The 18,474-nt window shown below is 44.6% G+C and overlaps 1 protein-coding gene across 6 annotated transcripts in view; it reads right to left on the minus strand.

Annotated features, from left to right (window-relative positions):
• FGF12 (fibroblast growth factor 12) overlaps positions 1–18,474 on the minus strand; it is a 228,028-nt gene that overhangs the window by 75,226 nt on the left and 134,328 nt on the right. For all 6 annotated transcript variants that reach the window (XM_080410567.1, XM_080410568.1, XM_080410570.1 and 3 more), the window contains one exon: positions 4,883–4,993. In XM_080410567.1, coding sequence (XP_080266693.1) covers positions 4,883–4,993 — 111 coding nt within the window. The remainder of the gene's footprint in view (positions 1–4,882; positions 4,994–18,474) is intronic.

Raw genomic sequence — 18,474 nt, forward strand, 5'->3', positions numbered from 1 at the left:
ATCCTGTTTTACAACAGATTTAAAAGCTTTAAGCTTTACTGTAAGAATGTAAACATGTGAGAGGAAAAACCCTTGACCAACCATAAAAGCAAGATGTCTCTTTTTGTCAGGAAAAAAATAATCTGGTTAACATGAAACAGCAGATTTAGTGACAGGGAAGAGGACTAGCTGTGGTAGAATAGAACTGGAAGTAGAGCACGCTGATATGAAAAAGAAAATTTAACAAATGCTTTTAAAACTCTAATGCAAATGGTACATTTTCTGTGCCATCTGCAACTGCATGTAACGGACAGGCTCTTTTACTTCATGGGCAGAAATGAAAACATTAAGATATTAAATATTTCTGTCTATTTTCCTTCATTACATTTTACCATTCTCAACTATCAGTAGATGTATGTCTGACCCTGCTTACTGATGATACTATTTCTAGCACACTCCAGTCCTAAACCCTTTGGCCATGAGTATGTTGTTCACTGTTATATCAGTGAGTTATATTATCTGAGTTTATCAGCTGCATAAGATGTTTTTAAAATGTGAATGCATACTTAGCTATGGGTCTGGGCTAACTTATTTACATAAATGGAAGAGTAAGGCAAGACAGGCCATATATAACATGGTCCATATGCTCAGCTGATTTAAGCAGTAAGTCAGAGGAGCTAAACTAATTTATACCAAGTGATTTGTTCTGGAGCAAGACGTTTGTGCCACAAGACAAGCTAACGGAGGATGCAATAGGTGACAGCAGCCTCGGTGCACCATGAGATGGGGAGGTTTACGATCCTGAGAGGAGTGAGGAAGGCTGCTAAGATGATTGAGAGGCTGTGGTACAACACGTATGAGAGAAGAAACTGAGAGAACTGGGTTTGCTTAGCTCAAAGAATGGAGAGCCAGGGACAGACCTTTCTAAAGGAACACAGTAAAAGGACAAGAGGCATTAGACAAAAGCCTCAGAAAGAAATTATGACTGGATATAAAGAAAATTCTCTACAGTGGGAATAGTGCAGCACAGGAATCAGAGAGGTTATGAAGCTATGGAATAGCTCATTCCTAGAGGAGTCTGAAACAACTAGACAAGGCTCTGTGCAGCTGAAGATAACCCAGATCCAAGTAGGATGTTGGGCTGGAAATCTCCAGAGGTTTCCTCACTCAATCTTTTTCTTTCTGGCTGAAAAGCCCCAAACCATAGCCTAGATATGCTGGGCTGTTTACACCTGCTCGGTACAGTTGACCTATCCTTTATGTACTGTCCTTTTGCTGAGGCTTTTTAGATGTTCAGCAGGACTATGCTGGCAAAGAAGTCCAGATCCTCTCACAAAGAAGGCATGTTTCCCTGCTTAGCCCAGGAAAAAATGATGCAAGCACTGACAACAGCAGTCAGCCCTGAAAGACCATTTCAGATCAGTGAGGTCAGAAGAAAAAGATACTGCCCCAAATTCAGGTTCATATATAACATTACTAAGAACACAAACAAGGACCTCACATACCATGAAGCTACGCTTCAATTAAAAAAAATTCTTCATGTATCCCAATGCAAATAGGCAGAGAATCTTTCTTCTTGCTTACATTAAGATGGTGTGCCTTTAACTGCATGGTATAAGGAACAGATGTCCCAAACACTGTTTTGCAGGGAGCTGGCTGGCTGCCTATTCAAATGCCATTAGAACTTGGCTTCTGGGTTTGTTTTTTGGTTTTGTTTTTTTTTTTTTTTCCCCCTTTTTCTTTAAGTGACAGGAGGTGGAAAATAAATGTCACCAGCCTCTCAAGAACACACACACACACAAAATGGGCACCAAATAATTAATTTACAAATTGCTTAAATATTAGCAGTTCCTCTTATATAAATAACTGGACTTTTATTAGAACTTTTAATTGCATTAGACATATCTGAGGGACATGTAGTGTCTCATTTTGAATGTTTATTTTGCCAAAGTAAACCAACCTAATACATTCCATGAAAATTAAGCTTCCTTTCATAACAGTAATTTGAATAATCAGTGTATGGCTACAGAACAGAGCAATGTATGGAACACGGTGTTCACTGTGTATTTAGCTGTGCTAAGATGGCTTCTGCATGGAAAATAAATTGTCATCCAGGGCGTGAAGGATCCTGCCATGGCCATCAAGATAACCCTTGTCTGCCAGTGGATGCGAGTTAAGCAACCTGTCTCCACGGACAAGAAATATTTATCTAGTCTTTGAGTTTTGCCCTTGCACAGAAATACTACACAGACTTCCAAGTGGCTAGTTAGGAATCTTCTGGAGAAATATTTTAAAATAGAAAATATCAGTAAAGTAATCTTCAAGCCTTCACTTGAATCTTCACTTAGACAAGTGAATTTTGACTTTTTTTTGGTCAAAATTTGAGATGTATGGAGGAAAAGAAAAGGGGGGAAAAATGGTCAGTATGCTTTATATTGGCATTTCCAAAGTGAAAAATGTGACTTTGTTTTGAAGCTGTAACAGGAAGCTTCATATAATACAAAATGTTGACTCACTCAGACTGAGGATTTATAAAGGAGAGCATGTGGCAAGAAGTTAAACAAAACTGAATAAAGCTCATTCCTCATTTAATTTTCATGAGCCAAATATTATCAGGTTGGATTTTTTCCTCTTTTGATATATCCTGAGATCAGGGGATGGGGAACTCATTGGCTCCAATCTTCTTCAAAAAAAATTCACTAAACTTTTCAATTTAGCCCCGACTTTGAACAAGTGGCTTGGCAGACTTCAGCTAGATGCCTCCTGTCCCACCAAGCTGCCAAGGCATGGCTGCCATCTCACCAGATAAATTCACACTCTAGAAATGTCCTTCAGCCCATCTATTTCCAATTAAGACGACTGGGTGGAAGTGGCTCATGAATACTTCAGCACTTTGCCAAACTGCTCTCTAACATTTCTAAGGGATATATAAGTGGGAGCTGTTTGGGCAGCTGGGGCCCAACCACAGACACGGGAACTCAGGAGGTTCCCCTGCACCCACTGAGGTGCAGTCAGTGGCAGCTTCGCCCACCTCCCCTGCCAGCCTGAAATACTGCAGAACGGCTCTTACATTTTATTCTCCTCTTCTGTTTACCTAAATTCATCTCTGCTTCCATTTAAGCCCATTACTTTGTTGTTCAGTCCTCACTGAGGGTAATGAATCCCTGTCATCTCTAGCAGCTCTTCCTAAGTCGTTGACAAATAGGCCTCCAATGGGATTTTTTGTAGATTGAGAACACCCTATGTCTTTTTTCTTTAAAGAAAAGCAGCTAATACAACCCAACACTTAACTCATACCATGTGTTGCTGTCTGCCCAAGAAAATCACAAGGCCAGACTCCTCTTGTAGGAGAGATCTACTCAGCCTTTCAGAGTATAAATGTGTATGTGTGTAGGTCCAAAGATTCTCCTGCTCCAGTGTAAATTAGAAACTATGTCATTGCAATTTGTGATATTTAATTTGTTCAACACCAGCATATGAAAAAGGGGACTGAAACTTGATGCTCACATCTGCTACAGGCCAAGTTTCTCATGAACGCAGCCTCTCGGGTCATTTCACAAGGGCTTTGCCAGCCTCCTGCAGTTTCAGTTGCCATCTTCCCAACGCTCCTCTCTCATGTGTGGACCCCAGCCCCGAGCTGGCTGCAGCAAAGCAGCCCCACCACACACAAAACTCCTGCCACAGCACTCTGCCAGCTTCTTGGGGATGGGACAAACACCATGGATGTGGGGCTGCAGCCATCCTGAACCCTTGTCCAAGTGCACCTTCACAGGACAGCATCACTGTCCTGCTACATGCGCTGCACCACTACAGGCATCCCTCGCCTACAGACCAGGCTCTGCCTTCCTGAAGGAAAGATGCCTCTGATCCAGCCACAAGCTTCTTTGAATTAGAATAAGATTTGTCCCCAAATTAAGTAGGTTCCTCTTATCACAAAGTACACCAAGTTTGCTTCCATCAATCCTACTACACAAATGAACTGCTGTTCATCTCTATTAATGACTGGGAAGGCACCTTCCATGCTGGACTAGATATGAAGCCCCTTCAGCAGTGGCATGCAGAGCTTCAAGCCAACACAGGATGACACAAGTCAAGTCCTACTCAGTTCATGCAGTCTGTAGCACCAAGAAGCTGAGATTATTACTGCTCGCTCAGAAGCATCAATCTGACACCTATGAAATGAAGAGATGCTGTAGAAAATATCCTGCACCGTTTTAAACATTTTTATGAGCTTTGGTATTGACAGAACTACTTCTTTTGCAAAAGGAAGGCTGGCCACTGTTTTGCATTTGTTTAAACCAGTATGACTCCTGCACATGAGCATCATTTTTAAACCTGCATGGCTTTGCTGCACTTTGCTGTCCTTTGCTGGACAGCATGAACCCAATCCCTTTGAACAGGGTTTTGAAAGATGACCTCCTTTGGAAAGGTCACTCAATACCCTCAACCTTTAGAATAGCCTCAGAGCACCAGACTTTGGCAAACCAGCTGGTTTTCTCCAGTCTGGAAATTCCTGATGCTTGCTGAATTTTTCAGGATAAAATATTGAAAACAATTTTCTCCTCTTCTCCTTGGAGAGAGAATTCCCCATATCCTTTACCCACGTGGCATGTGTATAAATATAATCTCCTTTCTCTTCTGGCAGCAATTCAAATCATGGGTTTTATTCTCCACCCCACCCAGATGGCAGTTACAGAATCGGGGCAGGAGGGAAGAAGACCAGAGAGGAAACATATGAAATTATACAGGCAAGAATTAAAGGGGAAAGATGGATAGAAAAAACGTGCAGAAAACAGCTGGCTTCTTCCTAATTTGATCTTTTCAAAAAAAGCTGCACAAGTGAGACCCACTAGGTGATGCATTTGACTGTAATTGGGTTACAAAACAGGCTAATTTTTCTTACTGTAGTCGCTGTTTTCATCCTTGGTCCCATCAATTGTACCATCTGGGTGCATCTGCAGGAAGTATTCCTGCTGGCTGAATAACCTTGTCACAATTCCTTTCAGCTGGGGTTCTGCAAAAAATAATAATAATTATTAGATATACCAAGTAGCAAGAGACCCAATTTGCTCGGCCCTCATTAAGCCCTGAGTAAATGTAGAAGTGCTTGGCAGAAAAGACAGCCTTCTGTGATTCCTTTCAAGCGTGGTTGTAAAATATTCATATATACATAGACATACAGGCAAATAAAATGGAGATCAGATGTGCAGGTAAAATGCAATGCATAGTTGGTGCAGCAGAAACAGATTTATGGAACTTCACTGAAAGTTACTACCAAATAAAAGTCTTTAAACAGCTTGTGTATTCTGAATATGCCACTCGTTCAGAAGAGTATTTGCTAGCAGTGTTGCAAAGAATTTGCTTATTGTTTCTCATTCTGCCTGTGAAGCCAACTACCTTGCTTTCTGTATGGTTGATTCACTATTGTGCAGTTCCAGTTTTATGCCAATGAAAATCTATTTAAATCACTGGTATTATAGTGGTGTAAAACCAAAGTAACCAAGTGCTGAATCAGGCTGCATGAGTCCAACTGTGTGGGACTCTGAGCAAAATCCTGAAAGGAACAGATGCAAGACACCTCCGAAACCGACCTCTGAAGCATTTATGGGCACCTTAAAACGCCTCTTTTAAAATCCTGCATGTTCCTTCTTCCCAAAACACATGCCACATACTCCTGTAGATGAGAATCACTCCTTGCCTCTAGCAGGGTCCCTTCCCCTGCACATTATGCACCAGCCATGGACTGGCTACAGGCTTCCCTATTGCCTCAGCAACATTTTATACCTGCGCTGAAGAAGAAAATGAAAAAAAAAAAAAGGCAGAAACAATTTGAACTTCACATGACAGATCTGCAGCATTACCACCTGTCTCTGTCATCCAACCGATCGTACACAAATAAAGTGGTCAATGATAGATTCAATTTTAATCATGCGAGTCTTACAATTTGTCACAGGCATTGCTTCTGGAAAGTAAGCTAGCTGGCTACACATGAACAGACACACTAGCTGGATAGCAGAGATCTTCCCTGTGTGACATAAGTTTGTAGTTTTATGTGACCACCCACCAAAAGTAAATAAGACCTAGTTATTGCTGGCTCAGTAGACAGGAAAAAATCCAGTGTAGCATACCAAAATCTTGTCAGCCTCCGATCTTTCATGCTTCTAGTGAGGGTGTTTAATAAGCCATAGTCATTATATAACTCCAGTCACGTTGTGTGTTAAGTGTTTCCATTAGAAGCCCCATCTCTCAACAATTTTGCATCATGCTGTACAACTCGCCTCTGAGGATGGCACTCTCACAGCCTGCACTTCTGCACAGGCAACACCCCCCCCCCCCCAGCAGCCAGGGACCTTGGATGCAGACAGGCTGCAGGTGCAAAGGATTTCAGCTTTAGCAATCCCTCCACCAGCTGTGGCAGAGTCAGGTACTATTTCACAGCTACAAAGCCACTGAATAAATCCGTATCAGCTGGTTTCTATGCTGCCTTAAAAAAAGTGATTTCATAGCAACAAGAGCATTGTAGAGTGCAGGCAGGCTTTCTCCCAGCAAGACTCAACTCTGGGACAGTAAATAAGTACAGTTGTACTGGCCATCTACTAAGAGCTAACACCGGTCAAAGCCAATATATGTCAAATTGAGACGTAGATTGAGCTAAGTGTTGCTTTCTTCTCACCAAAATGAAGCGCCTATTTTGTTGAATGCAGAAGCTTGATTTAACTTGCTGTTCTAACAAGCACATCAAAGCTTGAAGAAATGAAAAGCTGTATTCTCACACACAGATGACTGCACTGCCCTCCTCAAGCCTGTCCCCTTCCTTCCTTTTATCCAATACCACAATAGTAAAGGCACTAACAGGCACTCTCCGATATGAGACACCTCTGAGTCCCTGAATGAGTCTTAGCCTCATTTTTACTCTCTGGTTAAATTTTAATGTTTAAGTACTTTACACAAAATGGAAGAGCTCCCAGCAGGAAAGATTTAGAAGATGCTTCTGCAGCCTGAGGCTTTCTGTGTGCTGGGGAAGGGGAGAGATCTTCTTAAAGCCCCTCAAGAATAAAAGGAGTGGAGATACAAAACAACCTTGACCTTGTTCCCATCTTATTGGGCAGATGATCTAGTTACAGGATAGAGGGCCCCTTCCTCCTCCTTTGGGGTGCAAACTATATTTCAGTCATGCAAATCTTTTTGGAACAACATGAAAACCTCTCCCTCTTTTAGTAAATAGCCTACCAAGTAAAACAGAGAGCAAATCTGCTCCTCGTTAGGAGCTTCTGGTCATTTTTAAAGATCCCCTGAGGTCCCCTTGCATCTTCGCTATAGATGAACACACTGTTGCATCAGAAGTCTAAGTGTCACTGTAGTAAAAACACAGGGTAAAGCCCCAGGGTCCCTTTCTGTTACTGATTTGACAGACACAGGTCTGCTTGAAGCTTTAACAACTGCCCTTTTCATAATCCCAGGCTTTTCTGAGTCAATACCCGCCTAGGGACAGGTTGGAGGAGAAATCTTATCTTACATTGGCTTTTTTTTCCTGACCTGACCTGGTTTTGCTGAAGTTTGAGGCTCATGCCCAAAGTCAAAGTAAAACTCCAAGGGAGTGAAGCAGAGAGCTCTCAGCCGTACACAAACCCACCAACGTTCCTCCCGGCTCTAACAGAGTTTGACAGCAGCAGGGCTTCTGTCTCTCCTCCCTGCACAGATCCTCTTCTGCAGGAGCATCCCTGCTGCCCAAACTCATTTAGGATGCCCTGCAGCAGCAACAAACAATGTCTTCTCCAGACAACAAAGGGTCGGAAAGCACTTTGAAGACATACAGATCTCTCCTCCCCCAGTTCCTGCATTTCCTTGGGTCTGTTTCTACAGAAGAGAAGCACCAGTGGGCAGCTGCACCTTTGGGCACCTACCTGAAGTAAATACTAAAGCCCAAGCAGCACCGACTTCTCTTTAAACAGAGCACAGCCCAGGAGGGTTAGCGAGCTGCCTGGGCAGTGGGTGACTTGCCTCACCTAGTACAGCTATCTCTACACCCAATCTGGGCTCCCTTTGCATCCTAAAAATCAACAGGCAAGTCTGGCCAGGTCCACAGGGTCCTGAAACCACCTGCATCTCTCCACTGACTGCAGAGGTACCAGTTCAAACATAAACAGCTATGCTGGAGGCAACAGCCGGTGGAGTAGCTGCTTCCAACCAGGGAACCTCTGGTCTCAGGTCTGGGCATAAAGTGGGATATTGGGATTTGTCATTCATACAGCAATCAGTGTGTCTTGGAGGCCCACAGACAACTTTTTAGGTCAAGGCAGCTTTTAACAAGGATTTACCCATCTTTCTCCCCAAAGCTCACAACAGAGTTACTATTACCTGAAGAGGGAACCTTATAATCACAGCACAGGATTCTTCCTGCTAGCCCTGGGGCAAAACTGCACATTACTTTTAAGAGACTCCCTACTTTTGTCATATCATATATTTTAACATCACTTCTTTCCATCTACAGAGCAATTTTATCACAGTCTTCCAGCATAGCTATCCCTTATGCGGCAGCAATCATGCTAAAAACTTGTCTGTAGAAAACATCTCAAAACCAGTAGGTCTCCTTGTCAAATCAGGGTGTCCCACCACCCATAAGTCAGAACAAAAGGCAGAAAGACAATAAAATAGACTAAGAACTTTTCAGTTTTGCAGTTAAAAAAAAAAAAGGGAGAGAACACAACCCTTCCCAGTAAGCAATATTGCCATTGCTTACTGGAGTGGGGGGGGGGGGGGGGGGGGGGGGGGGGGAATAAAATAAAACCTCACAACATTCATACTTTTATTTGTCTAAAATTCCCTTAATGATACTGCTCCAGGACACAGTCAATAAGAGAAAGAAGCAAATCATAAAACAAAAGGAAAAAATGCAGCACAAATAAGCACAAACTCTGCCACAAACATTTTCTTTCTATAATTCACAGAATTTACCAGGAATCAAAGTCAAACCTAGCTCTCTAACCTCGTCCTTGTTTAACAAGGGGGACTTGGATCCTCTTGCTTTTAAAGGAGCAATACTGCAAAACACACTTGAGATAAACCTGTTCCTCCCACTCAGGCTCCCCTGTACACTCTTCTATTTTGCTGTAGGAGTAGTCTTCCCTGCAGAAATAGAACCAATGTGGACAAAACTTCAGCACCAGCTTAGCATCTCCCACAACACACAAAGTACTTCAGAATAGATTTAAGAAAGAAGTTTGATCGCCTTGATCCCAAAGTGCCGACTAAACACAAGAGATTTCCACACAGCATGTATTCCCAGTGCAGACCGCATACTATTAGGATTCCCACGCAATATGCAAAGGAATATTTTTACCCTTATTTTATAAGTTATACTGTTATACTTTAGAATACTTACAGATCCCGTTCTAGTTGCTCATACACAGCTGTTCAGGGCTGAGGGGTGCTGGAGAAAGCCCAGCAGACCCTCTGCTTATGCAAACGCAGTGAGTTCAAATTCTTCAAACATGGTGCTTCCAGAAGATGCATAAGAAGGTCATGCCCAGGAAACATCCCAAATGGGCACAGCCACAGCGCAGAACAGACCAATAAGGGTAACAGGGAACAAGAGCTAACCCATAGCTCCGTTCCTGGCCTGCAGCATCTACCAGACTAGGGGTTTTCCCTCGGGTGAAGACATTTTTCTCAGGCAATAATCCTTCTTAGAATGGCCATCCAGTGACCAACTCACTGCACATCCCTTGAAGAGCATCCTGCCTGCTCCCTTTTGCACAGGCCAAACTCACCAACTCTGCCTGCCCTGCTTTTAACTTTCTGAGCCCTTTAACACAGCTGAGGCTAACTAAAGCATGATCTGACTGTTAATCTCCTTGTCTCTACTTAAATGGTAATGTGATGCTGCCATTATTCATTTCAGCTGTTCTGCTGCTGAGCCTTAAGTCATCTCAGTTCACCATCAGCTGCTTTGCTTCCTGCCTTATTGTACAGCTATACAGTGATTTTCACTCTCCTGGGGCTTGCCAAGGACATGATGGTTGCAGGGTGCTCACACATTGTTTGATCTCCAGGGGTGTGCTTACAGAAGGCTGGGGGATCATGTCCTAATCAGCTACTCTGCAGATTCAACATTCTTCACCCTCAAACCACAGGCACTGCTGAAGGTATTTGCTGTGTGCTGTGGGGAAAAGAGCAACAGCTCTGACAGGGATGCTGGCAGAAATGCCTCTTACCAGAAATAGCGCTAGCTCTTTATTGACCTTTTCTTTTAGTTCTACTATTTAAGGTAAATACAGAACTCACCCCATTAACTGGAAAATGGAGAACACACAAGCAGAATAATTCCCCTTAAGGCAGAGAGGAACTATGAGGTTATATACCAGCCCTGCATTTAGCAAAGACCCACTGAGGATGCTAATTCTTGCTTATTCCCATCACCAAAGCAGCAGCATAAAGACCTGGGTAAAGGAACCTTACATGCTATGAAGCACTGTAGGGCAGCTCAATTCAATCCAGCCTGAGCTCTGGAGAGCCAAGGAACAGGGCACAACGCTGATTTCCAGTTGAGACTCCATTGTGGAAGGCAGTCTGCCATGGCCTCATTTCTTGCAGTTCACAGAACACCTCTTGTTACAGCAATACCTGAGGCTGCAGCAAGCCAAACCCCACTTCTCCTGGGGCCGGAAAATCTGAAGAGACTCAACAAGACCCTACTGACAGCAGTTGCCTTAATCTGAACTTTGAGTTAACAGTAGGGATCTCAGAGAAGCTGCTTTTCAACAATCTCTTGAAAAGAGGAAGGGCTTAGTGATCTTCCAGGGGTTTGAGCCACTGGCTCCAAGGATTCTTACAACTCATAGTGATGATCTGGTTGGGAGGCAGGCCTCCGCTTGAGGTTGCTGGTGCAGAACTGCTTTTAAATCCACTCAAGAAGTTACTGTGCTGGGTGCCAGCAGTGCACTGTGTTGGCTGTGGCATTAAACTCTGAGGCTTTTGGCGTTGACAGCAAGTGGCCATTTTATATTCAGCAACCTGCAACAAGGTAGAAGGAATGTTCCTACTGCATGATTTCAACAGGAGACTTGCCTGTTTGGTTGTTCTCTTTTTCTGCAGCAGGACACACTGTGACTCAATGCCTCTGCCCAGTCTTAGCAAGGCTGCCAGGGATGCCAGTGGCAGGCTCCTGAAACATTCCCTCTGGTACCTGCTAAGGACACTGGTCTGCAAAGGGAGAGTGTGTCTCCAGCCCTGACGTGAACCATGGCTGGGCATACTGCTGACTCTCCTCTGGGCCTGTGCAACGGTTTTGGTGAGGATGTGACTGCAGACATGGGAACTGTAATACATCCCAGGAGCATATTTCACCTAAACGTTCTTTAAACATTTGTTTATTGCAATTAAACATTTTAGCCTGGAATTTACACATTTCATTATTCTTATTTTCCCCCATTCAGGCTGCAGCTGTCATAATGGGAGGTTGATTTATGACTCACCCAACCAGCACTCAAATCCTTAACGCACCAAAACCAGCATTCAAGTCAGAGCATAAACTGCTCCTAATTTACTTAGATTAACTCCACGTTTAAAGTGCCACTGCAGAAACTACAGTTCCTCTCCCCTGAAAAGGATGGGTTCCAGAATACTCAATAAGCTAAATACTGCAAACACATGCAGACAAAGGCACTAAAATCCCTCCTTCAGAAGTACAGTATTAATGAAGGCTTGTATTAATGAAGGCTTGTATTAACTCAGCACAAAAATGCATTGGTGACCTCCGTGAAGATTACTATGGTGACAGGCATCAACACAGAACTCAGGGAGAAAGAGAAGATGAAAAGCTGAGGGAGAAAAATGTTGGGTTTTTTCCCAGCCAGGACCTGCTAAGTTCTCCAGGGTGTCTGCAGTTAAGATGAAGCAAGTGGCTGTCCCCAGTTAAGTGCATTGTTGTCGGCATAAGTTTAATAGCTCAATTCACTACAATGATTCACTGAATCCACCCAGACTGGGAAGATCAGGAATAACAGCACTTGCAGCTGCACCAAGATCTGCTGCCCTTGAAGACCAGGGGTGTGTTTCCCCCAACCAAACACCCTGCCCAACTCTTCCAAGCTGTGGCTATGGCAGAGCATGAGCCGTCAGCAGACACTGCGCATGGGTGTCTGTGACTGCACCTGCAGGGACACTGCATGAAGCAGGTTGAAGCCTCCTGAGCCACATGTGGGGATCCTGGGGGACACTCCAACTGGGTGCAAAGGCAGGAAATCCTGCTGCAAAGTGCTGAGCATTTTCAGCTCCGACGGGACTCACTGCATGCAGAAAAGCACATAGAGGCAAGAAGGATGTTTCCCAGCCCCACAAAACGTGTTCCACGGCTTCTGTGGCTAAACTCAGCAACACTGTTCAGAGCAGAAGGACATGCTCTGCCTCGAGGAAGCCTACAAGCAGGTAGCCTGGATGGACTGGGCAACACAGCCTGTAGCATCCTGAGTAACAGGCAGGGAGAGGGCAAATGAACTGCAGAGGGAGGTGAGCAGTGTAGGTGGGTAGGCATTTGCATTTGGATGCCTCCTCAGGCTGCCTGTGCAGAGGTCACATCACCGTGGGGAACAGCAGCTGCCCAAGCATTAGGAAGGGCTCCGCAGCAAAGCCAGGCATTGAACCCCATCTTGCAAAGCTGCCACGAACCCCTTCAATTTAGATACAGCCATTCAGCGTAACACACAGGCACATCACCCAGCCTGTGAGTAGGATGGAGAGATGTAAACAGGCTGACTGACTGATGCTAAGATTTATTCCTGAGGTCTGTGGCTCCAGGGATACTGAACAGTTGATCCCAGCTCCTTTCCTGATGATGCAGAATGAAGGCCATGCCCAGCTCCAGTTGAACGTGATTACAGGGTTAGTGTCACCCTCCAATTACAGGGAATTTATTTTGAGAAGAAAATTACTCTGAGACAATAGGGCTGCATGGCACACTTGTGTATTTACTCATCTCAAGTGTGAATCTCCACCCAGGGCTAATAACTACAGAGAGACAATTGATGTTTCCAGGACACATTACATGAAATAACAGGCTGTGCTGACAGGGATGGCCTCTGTGTTTGAAGGACAGGCTTCCAAAAATGACATTTCCCTAACTCAGAGGGATGATGGGCTCAAGCTGATGACAGCATCCATCAAAGCAATCGCCTCCTGTCACTGTCAGTGATTCACTAGAGCAGAGTGGCACCTTGTAGGCAAAAAGAGCATCCCGAGAAGTGATTTCCTTTCCTGTCCTGATGCCTGCAAGGAGGAATAGTAATTAGCCCTCCAGCACAGAGCACAGCTAGCTGCCTGCACCCCTCTACCGAGGAGCAGGCATATGCAAAGCTCTGCACCTGCTTTGCTCTTACAAAGATGAGTCCCTCCAAGGAAGTCTTATTTCGCACTTGTAGAGTAGGTGGAAAGGATGTCGCTGCACAGCACTGGCATTTATGCAGGCCCTCCCATAATAATAAGGGAATCAGCTTTATGCAGATGTTAATACAAGTCTGAGGTAAGGGGCAGAGACAGGAATCACATAAAGCACTGAAAATGGGGGGTGCAACGTGCAACCACTGCTAAATGTATCTCCCAGGCCACCCTTTTTCTAGGAGCCTATGTATGTTAGGACTTATAGAAGTCACCCAGCAGCTTACTCGCTTTCCAAGCTCTGGATCCCATATGACAGCCACCTAAGGTCCAAGGCTCAAGGATAAAGAGGTCCAAAGTCTTGGATGAGTCTTGCCTAGAAAGCAAATACCAAACTGATGTACATGACGCATGAGCTAGCCACTCTGCACACAAACTAAGGACAAGACGGCCATCTCCAGCACTGCAGGGCCAAAAGAGGTCCCCAAAGACCACCACAGGTGAAAGCAATGGGATGGCAAGGACTGATGGCCTAACTGCCACCAGATATTTTGGCACAGCATTGCTGACCTCTGGGTGAAACTGTCTAGCTGAATATTTTGCTAAAAAAAGTCAGAGTAAGAGCAGCTGAAGCTATACACAAACTTCATCTTATTAAGGGGGTGGGGGGTGGGTGGGGGTGGGGGTGCGCAGGGGGAAGATCTGAAAAGAGTATAAGTTCTGATTTTTTCTTACTAGACATTTTGTTTGGTAGAATATAATGAAAAAAAACCCAACCAAAATATGTTAAAAGAGCTGGAGATGAAAGCCAAAGTTTCATTTCAAGCAGAATGGAATATTGCATTGAATCTGAACCCCCTCCTCCCCATAACTTCTTTAATTTAGCCAGAGAACTAAAAAATCAATTCTTCATACAGCTACACTCCTGGGTTTCTGTTTGCCTCCCCAGGACGCTGTTTGTGTTGCTCTGTTGATCCAGTGTGTTTTACCAGCAGTCAAAATTTCAAAACATTTCCTTTTTAAAGAGCATTCTTCTACACCTGTATTGACTTGAGCTCCAATGAGGAAAAAAACAAAGCCTGACAAGAACACGAAGCATTAAGGAGATATGCAGGGCTGTTCCAGAATTTATGCAGGGTGAGCTTTTTCAAGTAAGGGAATTAAAAAAAATATTAAAATATTAGAAGTTTAATGGAAAAGAAGATGTAGCTACAGCTCCTAACCTGTCATTTTCCGGCACAGTCAATGCCTTGGCTACTGAAGGTGAAAGCATGCTTGTAAGTATGGATAGCAGAGCACACAAGATATATTATTTATTTTGAGGAACACCCTGCAATTATTCCTGACATATTGTGTAATTAGCCAAAATTACAGCATATTCACCCAGAGTGAAACAGAGGATAGCATAAATATTATGTGTGAGACCGCAGTCACACGGTGCATTTCTTTTGGGTGCAGATGTGGCTCCATGAAGCAACTGAGCATGTACTCCTTTATGGGGGCATCCCTCTGGCCCCCACAAGCTGTGGCAGCTCCTGGGCAAAGGCAGCTGCAAAGGGGAAACATGGGGAGTAAAATCTAGCCCTTCCCCATACCAGCAATGAGAGCTCAAATGCCGCATGAAAATTTAGCAAATGTGGACCCCCACCCTGAAAAACTTATGGGTTGAGGGATGATGGAGCCAAAAGCTCATACCAGCAAAGAAGTGGCCACAGCTACACTACGCCCAAGTGAGGTGGAAAGGCAGGCTGGGAGGATGATGCCTGGAGCTGCTGCTTGCTGTGCTGTGCTGCCTGGAGCTGGCAGGAGGGAGAAGTAGAAAAATAACTGCCCCCTCCCCATGCTTGCAGCACCCCTCGCCCTCCAAACAGGGATGGAGGAGGCGAGGGTTTCCTACAGGGCCACACTTCGCCCAGACACATCCTAGGGACTTGTCTGATGGGTCAGAAATCCTGGGCAGTCTTGTGGCAGCACTTTGCCACTTGAGCAGTTAGAAAGGCTGTGTTCTGTTTTGTTGACTCCAATGTGCAACATAAAACTACTTCACTATCAATTAAGCAAATTTCTCCCTGGTTTCCTAGAAAGATTTGGTTTGAATATTAGGAGACTCTTTCTACCTAGTACTTGATCCATGGGAGGATGTAAAGAACAGGTTAAAAAACATCTGTCTGGGGAATGTACGTCGATTATTAGCTCAGGGCTGCGGTTGAACTAGTCAGCCTTGGGGGTCCCTTCAGCCTTGCTGCTAGGTGACCACAACTTGGTGACATTCTCACACTTCTGCACCCCGAGTTTTTGAAGGGCTCTACGACAGAGTCCCCAGCTCCCCTCACCTTGAAATGCGCCACGCAAGGCACCAGATCACTAATAGCCCTCACATGAGCAGACGCCATCCCTGCTGTTCACGCCTGCCATGGCACTGTAATTTGTACTATTCTCAGACGCTAAATCTCTCCGCTTTCCCCATCAATCCAACAGGCCTGAAATACTGCAGAAATGCCGAGAAGTCCCTCACACAAACAAAACGCACTACAGAAACAACTACATCAATCTTCCACTCCACTCCGCATGTCTAGAAAAGTAAATTCATTAAAACAGAAAATGGATGGAACATGCTATCAACAAGCACTGAGCAGAAATTAATCAAAGATTATGCTGGTCTTGGGGGACGGTACTTGGTCCTACCAACACCAGCTCACAGAACAGCTCTGGATCATCACTGGATGGCAATGCAGGGTAAAATTTGGGTCCCAGTGTCACTCTGCAAGCGTTTAATAACACCAGGCAATAATACCCCCTTTTGCTTCAGTATCCCTCATGCACTCCCGCAGCATTTTCCAAAGGGATAAGAGGTGTGAGACTTCTTTATTTAATAGGTAATGAGCCTGCGATGTGGAAAAATTAAAAGCTTGAATCAGTCAGTTTGTATTATAAGATTCTTTTTGCTTACTGCACTAAAGCAGCTTAAGCATTCCTGTAGCCATTTGCAAGCATTTTTTGACCCCAAATTATAATGTTACTAAATTTCAACAAATCTTACACAATACCCAAATGTATAAAGAAAATGTGCTGCTTGTGCCACTCTGGTTTGAAATACTATACTTCAAAGAGCAAAATCATGCTAAAAATGGCCAAAACCCACCATGTGACTCAAAGTTCTCTTCTTTCCTTTTGCTTTGTGAAAATACACCTTTTTTTTACCTGCAGAATGATTTTAATTTTCCACCTGAGCCAGAGATTTCCTTCAACCTTAATAAAACACTCGTGGTGTGAGAAAGCTATCATCTGCCTCATTCCACGTAAAACTCTGTTTTAAATAAGGACGGTGTTTCCTGGTTCCTATCTCACTACAAACACCTCATTCCTGATGTCAGACGGCCCTGAGGACTCCAGTGACACAGGCAGGCTCACCAGCCACCCCACTGCCATCTCAGGAGAAAGCTGTAAACAGCGAGCTCCCTCCCCAGGGATGCGTGTGCTCAGGACGACACAGTGCAGATGGAGTGAAAACAGAAAATCTGCCTCTCAAACAGGTCTCCGAACACAGCTCCTGCTCCTCCAGCTGCCCAGGAGCCTGCCCAGCCCTCGCTGCCTGAGAGCTTGGAGTTCAGGAGCTCTCAAACTTCACCTGGTGATTTCTAATCATTCAGGAGCTGCTATCAGGCCCTAGCTCTAAACCCTAAAATATATTCAATGGAAATTAGAGCTGTGTTTGTGAAGAAACAGAAAGAAAAATAGAAATATTTACAGAAGCGGACAAGGTAGAAGTGGTACAGAAGGAAATGAAATAAAAGCCAAAACAAATGTTTATAAATATAAAAATAATGATGCTATGAGTTAGCCAGCAGGTAGACTCCGTGCTGAAGAGCATAAAACCGAAGTATAAAAAGTCAGCAGAGAACTGGTGGTTATTTTGCATGCTCTGCCAGCCCTTTTAGCCACTGTCACAGAAAATCCCCACAGGAGCATGATGTTGATCACCAGAGGATGCCCGCATGGACGGCTGCAGATCGATAGCTGAGGCAGAGGGTGCAAGCAGCCAGCAATTCAGATCCAGATCCACTTACAGGAGCTGTGCCAGGGAAAGGACCGGCTTGGGAGTGGGTGGATGGTCCAAGCCCCTCACCTGCCAATGTCTGATCCCTACATCTCCTGCAGCCCAGTGGCTCCAAGGTCCCCAGGGAGCATCCTTCAGCAACTGCTGTGTGCTTCCAAACTCTGAGCTGGTCCCTGAAAGCCAAAATCACTGTGTCTTTTTGCTAATTTCTACTGCTTTTGGATTTTCTGGAAGACGTGGACTGGCTTTTTGCAGCCTGGCTTCACTTGCAGCAGTCCCATACTGCTTGACCTTTTACAATTAGTTTTGCTTTGGGGAATGAAGGAAGTGTATTTCTTTGGCAGTTCAGGCAATATGGGTGGCAACTGCTAAGCAAAGAAACTATCTGTGCAGACAGCAAGAGGAGGGGACTGCAAACTATCCTGTTCTAGATAAATACCAATTAATTGAGCATGTTCTATTAACCTCAAGACCTGACTCTTTTCTTCCTTCATTTCAATCCAAAATGCTTAAATATTTCAAGGAACGTTACAGGGGTTTTTTATCTTTATCATGAGCGCAATCAGCCTTCAGCTGGGAAAGAGGAAGAAGCAACAGAATTATATTGCCTCTCTGTGGATATTTTGCCAGTTCACAGCATGTAGCTGTTCACTGGATGTAACACATCCCCTTAACAGAGCATGCTGCTGGAGGGAAGGTGAGACAGGAATGCCACAGGAAAAGAGCTCTGCACAACGTGCTCTGTGGATGCTGCTGTGGGATGGGGGAGAAGCTCTGTGCTCTCCATCACTGTAGCGGCTGTATCTAGCCCTGGAGCTTCCTCCTGAAATCCAGCCCGCACCCTTGGAAACAACCAGCCATTTCACATCTCCCCTTTTCAGACATCTATTGATGGAGTCAAGCACTCCAAACATGAACTATTGCACTGAAAAGGCCCCAGAATGAAAGACGGGGAGCACAGGCAGGCAGCAGCATAACTGCTCACCTCCTTCAACCACGGCTGCCTACCCTCTGAACAGAAAAGCGCCACAGGTCACCAGCTGAGGGTTTCTCTTTGGGAACATGAC

The sequence above is a fragment of the Falco punctatus genome (genome assembly GCF_963210335.1).
Source record: "Falco punctatus genome assembly, chromosome: 13".
Classification (NCBI taxonomy): Eukaryota; Metazoa; Chordata; class Aves; order Falconiformes; family Falconidae; genus Falco; species Falco punctatus.